This window comes from Miscanthus floridulus, chromosome 19 (assembly GCF_019320115.1).
Source record: "Miscanthus floridulus cultivar M001 chromosome 19, ASM1932011v1, whole genome shotgun sequence".
Classification (NCBI taxonomy): Eukaryota; Viridiplantae; Streptophyta; class Magnoliopsida; order Poales; family Poaceae; genus Miscanthus; species Miscanthus floridulus.
Window position 1 is genome coordinate 97860494 of NC_089598.1, and position 9720 is coordinate 97870213.

Consider the following 9720-nt stretch of genomic DNA (forward strand, 5'->3'; position numbering starts at 1 on the left):
AGATGAACTCATTTAGGCTTAATTTATGGGTTTGTGAGATGAACTCATTTATTCTCAAATTATGGATTTGTGAGATATCCTTATTTATTCTCAAATTATGAATTTGTAAGATACACATATTTTTAACTCTATAGCACATGTTTTTTTTTATTAGATTATGGTCATATGACCCATGTACAATGCTGGCGGCCAGCCGGCCAACCATACCATCAGCCGACGCCGGCCGGCCAGCAAGCCAAGCAGCCACCCAGCGACCACACAGACCACCTAGCTAGCCACCTGCAGCCTGCAGGCGTTCAACAGTCAATACAAGGTACGTCACATTTGCATAAGCGTAATTTTGTCTTTTCGGGTAGGAGTCTAGGAGAAAAAAAAAAGGAAAATAGTTAAAATGCCAGGGAAAACAAGAAGCACATATTTTGCGAAGCCCCACTATTTAAACCAGCAAAAATCCAATTTTCTCAAAAATAGATGGGCCATTCAAAGCCAAAACTAATGCCTATTAGATGCTCAAGGCTCAAGCAGACCACCACTGACTGCGGATTAATCCTAAAAAAAGGAAAATGATGGATCAGAGTGCAGACTGATTTTTGAGCTTTTGGTCCATGCAGCTTTTATTTTCTCATTAAAAAGCATACTTCTTTTATTCTAAATATAATAATAAATGAGAAAAATCTTCCAATAATCAAGAAGCCTGGAGCCTTGCTATTCAGTATCAGTACACAGTAGCTTGTCTGAAAAAGAATTTGCCAAAACAAGACGGAGTTCCACACCCAGATGGACAAAACTTTGGAATCATACTTGAAACGATCATGCAAAATATAAAACTCATACATGAAGAGAGTCCACAGCAACAGTTTTGTATTGAGAGGCTGCAGAAAAATTAATCAGATAATGAAAAGAAATGTTATGAATTCCCCAATGATTTTTCAGAGGAATATTGCAACAATGAATTAATCGACTAAGTAACACCAACCGGAAATGATGGTGTCAATGATAGTATGCATAAACTTCTGAAGTTTGATTCAAGAAATTCACTTCTCGGTCATGCAGAAACAAAAGTTCTAACAGATACTAGTGAAATATTATGGTATCAACTTATGCAAATAAAAGCTGTTCATTTAACAATACTAGTATAATGCCCGTGCTAACGCCACGGCGGCTTTTAGGGATGCACATGAACAACCAGACAACTATGTTTCTTAAAAATAAGTAAATAGTGAGATTAAGATTCACGCCAAAAGAGATTCATGATGAGTTATCATAGTGTTGAGTCGATTGCAATTCTGCTTAAAGAGCAACATTTCAAATAAATAACATCACAACTATTATATCTTTGAAGCCACCTAAATCCTCACGCCTAATAAGTTCTTGTATATCTTCAGGAATGTTGTCTTAGATTCGTTGTCGTTGTACTTCAACATCTCTACCAAGAATTTGGTCCTCAGTGCATTCCCATCCTTTACAAATTATTACACTTCACTGTCATAAAATAACAATTATAGTAGTAGCTTTTAGCCTATTCTGACAAGATTTCTCGAGAGAAAGAAGCTTATACAGCAAATGGCAAGCCAAATTCAATGCTTAATGTTGTATTCTTCGTATCAGTGTCACCAACTAAACAGCTACCCCAATCTCCATGAAATGAATATGTTTGACAGCGAGGCCACTATATACCACAAAATATTAAATATTTTCATGCTAGTTAGAGGGTAACACTCTTGATGAGCATAATTTCATTGGCTGCTGAATGGAAACGTGATCTGAATATTCTAGACACTGAGGCCACTAAAAAGAAAGAAGCAACAGTGAGGAATTATTTTTGTTATCAAAACATGCCTGGGAAAAGCAACAGTTTAAAATTGCAGAAAAAAATTCACATAGCCACAAAGGCACAAGCACAAAAACAAAGGAATGAAAGTCAGACATCTTGTGTGGAGAGTAAAAAAGAGAAACTGACTTCTGTGTGGTGCCAAAAGTGTAATGATAAACAGACTTCTGAGTAGGAGTAGCCCTCACCTGCTGACCACTTGATTCTTAGGCCCCGTTTGGCCAGGCTCCAGCCTGTTGGCCCGGCCACCCAGCGGCCGACACCCGGTTACTGTTCATCAGAGCAGTTTTTCTCTCCCCCTTTCCTCTCTCACTGGCACAACTGGAGCCGGAGAAGCTCGTTTTTCTGGCTCCTCCATGCACCTGTCGGCCGCCCAGCGGCCAACACCCTGCTACAGTGCAGGAGCCGGAGCCCGCGGGAGCCCGGCCAAACGGGGCCTTAGTGGTTGTTGTGGTTGCCTTCCTTTTTAAAAGCTTTTAATCTGTATCCATCTCATAACCTTGAGTAAAAAATTCTGAAACAGAGCAGGCAACGTAAGATTTGTTATTCCTAAGGCCTGATATTGGTCATAGAATAAAATACTGAAAAGTGACCAATTGCTTTCCTTTTTATACAGGTTGGTTACTGCCCATCATCACAGGTACAAATGCAGTGCACATTCCCAAGAACCGTCAAAATCATAAAAGATTAGACTCCTAACAGTAATATTGCCAATCCACAAGGAAGCAATCTTACCACTGGGGGTGGGCTCAATTGCCATCTCCCAAATAACAACAATACCATCCGAATACACAATAAAGTTTACCTCTCCTTTGCTAGAACCAAATCTTCCAAGCCATGGTAGAACCATCAGCACTTCCTGAGAGTAGATAGTGTGTCTCCTGGCCACGAACTGCAAACCATGAATGAAAAACAGTCAACAAAGTGCAGCAATATGCCTCACAAAGGAGAAAAGAAACCAGTCTTCAGGATCAGACATATCTAATTTGGGATCAAAAAAGTCAAACGTCTTATAATTTGGGATGAAGGAAGTATTACAATACAATAAAATATATGAAATCAATTTCCATGATTCACTGTAACCATCCGACAAAATAGCCAGGAATTCAACACAACCAGTCCTAAACTCTAAAATCCGACAAGTATAAATTTGATCACAATTGAAAATGGTACTGCAGATGTTCTTCAATTCTATCTGAACCTACTGGTACAGATAGACAAAATCAAAATTGACAAATAGTAAATTAAGCTACTGAACCCTGGAATCTGACAACTACCTATGTCTGAAAATATTTGGTGCTCAGGAATTAAAACGCTAAAAACATAACTTACCCTGCATTCAGGCTGCCATAATTTTGAACAGTATCAGGATGAATCACTTGGCAAAGCAAAAAATCCAGAACCCTAATCCGGCAGCCGCCAAAAACTAAAAATCCATCCGGAACGATTGCCAAAAAAGACAGAAAAAGAGACAGGAAGAAGATACATACCATCCGTCCATCCCCAACCTCCATATTTTTTTCTTGACTTGCCCTTAATCCCGTTAGCACTGTAAAGAAAAAGGAGAATCTTAACCAGAAAAAATCTTATTTTTAACCAGAAAAATACAGTATATTGCCCGTGCTAACGCTACGGTAAAATAAAAAATAGGATAAAATCTATAAAAAAGTAAAACGAACAATCAAATTCATTAAGATTCACGTTTCTCGATGATCAGGTTCCTCCCTGATGAAGGCTGCATCCTCAGCTTGCTCCTCAACTATTGCTTTTTGGCCTCCAGCCTCCTGTAGGTCAGTTACTCAAATAGCAATATGAAGATATCAAACAAGTTTAAATACAAGTTCTCAATGGACACGAGTTCTATCTTTGCAGTTTCATAATGGTATATGCTGAAGTTACATATCCTTACCAAAATAAGAGGCAGGTACAAATTCAAGTTAGATATACCAAAGTTACCGTTTTTTTTGTTAAAATCATACCAAGTACACTAAGAACAAGAATACACAGATGCAATTAGAGAAATCACAGTAAAATCTGTTAATCTGACATTGCATAGTTCCCAGTCAACAAAAGAGCTTCCAGTATGAAGGCAGGATCAAGGGTGCAGGAACAGGAGGCAGAATCTTAAAAGCTACACACTCAATTTACCAATGGCTTCTATGAATTTTCTCCAAAGGCAGTACATCAGAAACAAAATACAGGGGATATCAAAGTGCCTAATTCCTTAGCCCATGAGCTTCCCAAGGATATTCAAAGTATATGAATAACGGAGGTGCAGTATTCAAACTACAGTCAACTAACGAAAAAATATAGAGGATTATGTTTGCATGTCTTGCATACTTCTTTTTCCCTAGATACAGATTCTCTGGACAAGAATCTAAAACAAAACAAGGCACAACTTATTCCAGATTAGGAAGTTTGGACAGTTGCTATGCCTAACCTATGCAATTAATTTCAGCATTTCCCTTTCACTCCACGTACTACTGTAATTAATAAAGCAATTTTAATGAACAATTACCTCAGTTACAAACGTAGATTCTAGGACATCGACAGTCCTAAATGTGACAGTTTGACTTGTGATTTGTAAGAACATATGTAGTTTCAAATAAAAAAATATATATGTTGTATAATTTTTTAAGAAAAGTAGGACTGAAGAGAGCCCTGGACTCTTCAGAAGTCTTAAATGTCGCTACCTGCTGTTACCGAACTCACAACCTCATGGAGCAGCATTCTAACCTGCCTCCTCCAGCCACATAACCCTCCCACAACGTAAAGGTACTCTCAACGAAGAATCTAGGAGTACTAATTCTATGTTCTCAATCTACAGAATCATTGACCTATTGATGGTTAAACTGAATATCTGACAAACAGATGTTCTACAACAGATGGCAAGACGTTGATAGTATTGTACATGTGCACTCGAAGCTGTCCTTGACAGTTGTTAAATGCAGAACAACTATAATGTTCATGTACGAGCTACCAAGCATTAGCCTGTCATTTTCAACCCTGCTAAATATTAAAAAATACAGTAGTTACCAAATTGAAATAATACTCCTTCACTTCTGGCCTTATTGAGTCCATTTTCCCTTTAATTACATCTGGCTTGTACCTGCACGAAGATAAAATACATTAAATTAAAACTGCCCTGAATCCCTGGTGCATTCCATCGAGCACATGACGAGCAATCCAGTCGACCTGGTGACGGACACGGCCTGATGGACGAGCAAACGGAAGTAACAGGCGAAGTTGGGATTGGCAATCACCGTGGGCGCCTCCGCTATGTCGGCGCGGCTCTGGTCCTCCCCGTCCTCGTTGACGCCGGTCCATGTTGATGCCGCGGCGTCTGGCCGGACCATCGTCGCGCCGCCCGCGCCGTCGTGGAGGACGTGCCTGAGCCGAGAGTCCATGCGCCTGACCCGCGACGCGGCCGCCGTGCGTCCAGGCCTTGGCGTCGACGATATCGCAGCGGAGGTTGTGCAGCACAGCGAAGACCTCGGAGAGGAGGCCCAGGCGGTCGACGCCGATGAACTCGAGCAGGGTGGGGCGGTGGGTGTCCCAGGCGTGGCGGCGGCCTGGGAACCCTAGTCGCACGCTGTTTCCCCGCGACGAGAAGAGGAAGTGCAGACGGAACAGAAGGGGAAAAAGAAAAACAATGTGCGTGGGTGTGGAATCGAACCGTGGCCAACAGGGGCGCGGGCGTGGGCGGGGCATGGGCGGCTGGTTGCGGGAGGGCGATGGAGGGTGATCCACTAATCATGAGCCGTCGGATTTGGATGAGTAATGAGAGAGAATGGCTAAGAGATAATCTGGTGCATCCGTTTTGATGGTGTTATATTTTTTGAGTGTATTCATGGGTGTGGATGTAGCATAGGTCATGACTGTAGAGCAGGCATTTGTTGTGTGGCTGTAGATCTATTCTAACTGGTGTATTATAGAGTAGGGTAGATCAAAAGTGGTCTTCAGGGCTGAGCCCGTTTTCATTTTTTTTTCAACAATATATGAAGTACTCAATCTTAGTCCTCCACTGGTGACTAAATTGTCTGTCCCTGAATTATCTTAAGTGTTGGAGTATCAATAAAAAATATAGATATCCAAATATAATCAACTAATTGACCCTAGCTGCATTTGTATTATGTTTACTACTACTATGTATCTTAATATTTTTCTTATAATTATATGTGTGCATTGTTCTTTCCTAATGCACCTTTGCTGAATGGAACTTAGAGAATTACTGCTCCACATAAAAAATTGTTTTCAGCATTCATTTCTGCAATTCATGGATTCAGTATTGGTTTAAACATATTGATAAAGTTTTATTATGTACGCACAATATGTCATTGAACTTGCATGCAGTACCAGATCGACTTGAGCAAAAAATGACTAACTTGAACTGGTGCTCATGTAGACAAGCAAAGCATCAGGACATCAGCCATGTGCTACATAAAGGTCTGTTCCCGGTAGCAGCAACACAATGAAGAAATGGCTTAATCATGAGTAGAAGTATTAAATCAAGCAGCCACCATATTGGCAGCTAAAACATGTGAAGAACAAAAAACAAGAGCATGACACAGCTCTGGATGCACACGATTACCCTATGATATCATCCCATGGTATCACTGCCCTCAGGCAACTAGTAAGCAAGCAAAGTACCAAACTCATACAAGCGTGCGTGCAGCGGCGGCGGGCCTTAAAAATCGGCATATGTTCACCATTTAGGACTAAATAAAGACCCGAGGCAGGAAAGTTTATTCTTTCCAACTGAAACCTGAACTCTATGCACTAAAAAAAGGAACAACAATATCAGATTCTCTGCCCACTTTCATAATCACAAAGCACAAAGCTCGATTATAATTTATAAAGTATGCTGGGAGCGATAACTGTAATGTTCAGAACTGTTTTGATAATTATTGAAAGCGTTCACAAGAAAACAAGAAGACAGAAAAGTAAATAGTGCAGACTAGCTACCTAAAAATGCTACTGAAAGCAGACAGCAAGCTCCAAAGAGTGGTTTTAGTATCACAATTCATCTATTTAATGATATAAGGTTATCCAATCTCCCGTTCGCTACACCATATTTCAGGTAGAAATCCTTTTTTCCCTTTGGTCCAAAGCAAAGGGAGATAGAGAACCATTACTCAATCAGCAACCATAAACCACGAAAAAACGTTAAAGAGAATTCTGAAAGCAAGTTTGCTTCTATAGTTCGCACTCCATGGCAATCGCAACAGATAATCAAATCCATCACTATCAGCAGTGCACTCTGTTTATCAATGAGGCTACTTCCTGAAAGTTACCATATCAAAAAAAAATATGTTGGCAACAAGACTAAACGTCATGTAAGTAAGCGCAGACCTCTTCACTTTGATTCAATCTGATACCTCAAAGTAAAATATCAACAAGGAAGATAACCAACAACATATAACATTATCATTGTTTCTGGTTCACATTAGAGTTGTGAAAGATAATATGAAGCGGCAGAGCTGCTCTGATTCATCATCATAAGGATAATATGTCAAATACATCATGCAAGTTGTGCCAGGATAGCAAAGCATGAGCATAATGCAACATTTGGAAAGCAGCTATTGAAGTGCCTGAACCGTGACTTGGGGCTCTTGGTGGGTTTCAACTCTAGCCTACCCCAACTTGCTTGGGACTGAAAGGCTATGTTGTTGTTGTTGTTGTTGTTGTAATATTCAAGAAAAAAATTAAGGAGACAACATTCGTTCTTCATATCTTATCATTTTCTCAATAGGAACTACAACCAAAAGGATAATGCCCTGATAAGCTGATATTACTATCCATAGGGCTCTGACTCGACTGGCGATTTACAACTAGAATACCTTGATCAAGGCCTCATGATACGGTTGAGTTGCTGTACTGTCAGACTCAATCAGCATTATCTTGCCATTGACCAAAGCTTCTTTGAGAAGTGAATGGTCTGCTTCTGGTGTACCAGGCAAATCCACTGGAGTGACATTGCGAGAAACTATTAAAAGTTTACGCAAAGACCTAGCTTTCCTCAACAGAAAACTCACTAGCTGCACCTCGGAGGGGCACCAGTTGAAGTTCATGACCTTTACCATGACAAGGTTGTCTAAGCCATCTTCTGGTGGCTCTTCCATCACCTTTACCCTGACCATGGGCTCTCCATAGGCCGGGAACTACAAAGAAGAACCATAGTCAGAAAGACAGGATGATTATAAAGCAAAGAAATTACAAAGGCATTGATTGCGTTAACCTGCACAAAAAGCCTCTCCAGATTAGGACATTGGACGGTCTTGAGGAACAGATACAAGTTGGATAGGTCGGCAGCTTTCATTTCAAACATGAGTAGGTGTAGCTCTTTCAAACTGTGTAAGTTGAAATTGGGCAACTGGGCACTGGCTCCATCGGCTGACAAGACAGATGCAGCCTAAATAAAAGGCATGGTTAGGTTTAAAAAACCATGATTTTTTCTTTCATATTTATGGAAATCAAGCAAATAAAAGTTATTCCTGAGTGACAAGAAGATCAGAAATAATAAACAAGATTCAATATGGAGAAAGTACCGTGAGGGCTGTGTAAGAGATGGTGAGAACGTTGAGGATGGATAAATCCTTCGGGAGAGATTCCCTCAACTTAAAGATATTCCACTCTTTCATCGGTAGTGAGTCACGTAAGTGAATATAAAGATCAGAAAGCACGGCATGGCGTACAATGGATAAAGGCAAGTTGGAGAAGTGGCCGCTGTAGCAAAAGGAGCGCAGGCTAGGCACACGCACGAAGTCCGGACTGGTGATCTTACTACAGTCCGCGACGGTAAGATTCCTCAGTTTTGGTGGCAGCTCGTAGAATACCCAACCGTCACCGTAACAGCAGCAGCTGCGCAGATCGAGAATGAGGAGGCTGGGGCACAACGCCATCATTTTTCTGAAAGCCTTCCAGCGAAAGGAGACCGATACGAGCCGGATGACCTCGAGAGCCTGGAACGCCCGGGCGCCCTTGTAGTACATGCTGGAGACGCTGATGCGGCGGAGCGAGAGGCACGCCAGGGACGGGCTTGAGACCGCCGGCAGGTGGAAGTTGAGCTTGTCCGCGGCCGTGATCTTGCGCGTCTCCACGTCGAGGTCCTCGACGCCGCACTCGGCGGCGTAATCGAGAAAACGCCGGAGTTCCGAGGACTTGAGGTTCCAGATGTCGACGATCAGGGAGAAGCGCTCGAGGCGGCGGCGCGGGCGCGGCTCGCGCGCCAGGGCCTCCAGCTCCCTCCGCAGGTCGTCGCGGGAGCGGAGGTGCACCTCGACGGAGGCGCGGTGCGCCCACCGGCGCTTCCACAGGTCGCGCCACCCGCGAGCGAGCGCCCCCGTGTGGATGGCGTCCTTCAGGGGGAGGTGCGTCAGGATGTGCAGCCGCAGCTCGTCGGGGAGCGCCGAGATGCGGTCTTCGCGGATCGCATCCGATCCCGCGGCCTCACATCGGTCATGCTCATCCACCTTTTGCTTCTTCGCTCCGCCGCCGCTGCCGCCGCCGGAGTCAATCGCCATTTCTCGCTCGTCCCCAATTTGGGGAAACCCTTTCTCCTTCTCCTTCTCACCCACCCAGAAGTCCAAGAGAACCCAGAACCGATGCGCCGCTGGGTGTTCTGCGAGACTGCGAGGTTAGAAAAGGAGTTGGGGCCATACAGGGCCGAAACATGGTTGGGCTCTTGGCCCATGCGCAAGCATTGTATCTGTACAGGCAAACTCTTATTTTATTCTCCCTTTATTAAGAAAACTACTTTTGTTTCCCATATAATAAGAGATTTTTTTTTTTTTGCTTCCATTGACCAGGCGGCCTGCAGCCTTGCTGGTCAGTACTCAGTAGCCCATCGGAAAAAGGTTTTGCAAAAACAAGATGTAGCTCTACTACTA

General features: G+C 42.7%; 2 protein-coding genes across 5 annotated transcripts; both read right to left on the reverse strand.

Moving 5' to 3' along the window:
- Positions 1-323: 323 nt before the first annotated feature.
- On the reverse strand, positions 324-6030 carry LOC136528379 (uncharacterized). Of its 4 annotated transcripts, none has more exons than XR_010777054.1 (4): positions 5095-6030; positions 3533-4940; positions 3322-3380; positions 324-2723 (listed from the first exon to the last, which is right to left on the reverse strand). XR_010777054.1 is itself a non-coding variant. In XM_066521338.1 (3 exons), the coding sequence occupies exons 1-2, from the start codon at positions 5236-5238 to the stop codon at positions 4841-4843; spliced, it is 312 nt and encodes a 103-aa protein (XP_066377435.1). In that variant the 5' UTR covers positions 5239-6030; the 3' UTR covers positions 324-2723; positions 3322-4840. The 4 variants fall into 4 exon arrangements, 1 of the variants encoding a protein (XP_066377435.1); XR_010777055.1 differs by having other exon boundaries at positions 324-1482; positions 2020-2723; positions 3322-4940; XR_010777053.1 differs by having other exon boundaries at positions 3322-4940.
- Positions 6031-7497: 1467 nt separating this feature from the next.
- Positions 7498-9430, reverse strand: LOC136528273 (FBD-associated F-box protein At5g38590-like). Its single transcript, XM_066521201.1, has 3 exons — positions 8380-9430; positions 8070-8243; positions 7498-7992 (listed from the first exon to the last, which is right to left on the reverse strand). The coding sequence occupies exons 1-3, from the start codon at positions 9352-9354 to the stop codon at positions 7663-7665; spliced, it is 1479 nt and encodes a 492-aa protein (XP_066377298.1). The 5' UTR covers positions 9355-9430; the 3' UTR covers positions 7498-7662.
- Between the last annotated feature and the right edge of the window lie 290 nt (positions 9431-9720).

Coding starts and splice junctions, on each gene's coding strand:
- LOC136528379 (XM_066521338.1), bottom strand. CDS start 5,238: ATGGACTCTCGGCTCAGGCACGTCCTCCACGACGGCGCGGGCGGCGCG. Junction 4,941..5,026: donor CAGGCCGTGTCCGTCACCAG/GTCGACTGGATT, acceptor ATCTTCGTGCAG/GTACAAGCCAGATGTAATTA.
- LOC136528273 (XM_066521201.1), bottom strand. CDS start 9,354: ATGGCGATTGACTCCGGCGGCGGCAGCGGCGGCGGAGCGAAGAAGCAA. Junction 8,244..8,379: donor TCTCTTACACAGCCCTCACG/GTACTTTCTCCA, acceptor CCTTTTATTTAG/GCTGCATCTGTCTTGTCAGC. Junction 7,993..8,069: donor TGGAGAGGCTTTTTGTGCAG/GTTAACGCAATC, acceptor TCTTCTTTGTAG/TTCCCGGCCTATGGAGAGCC.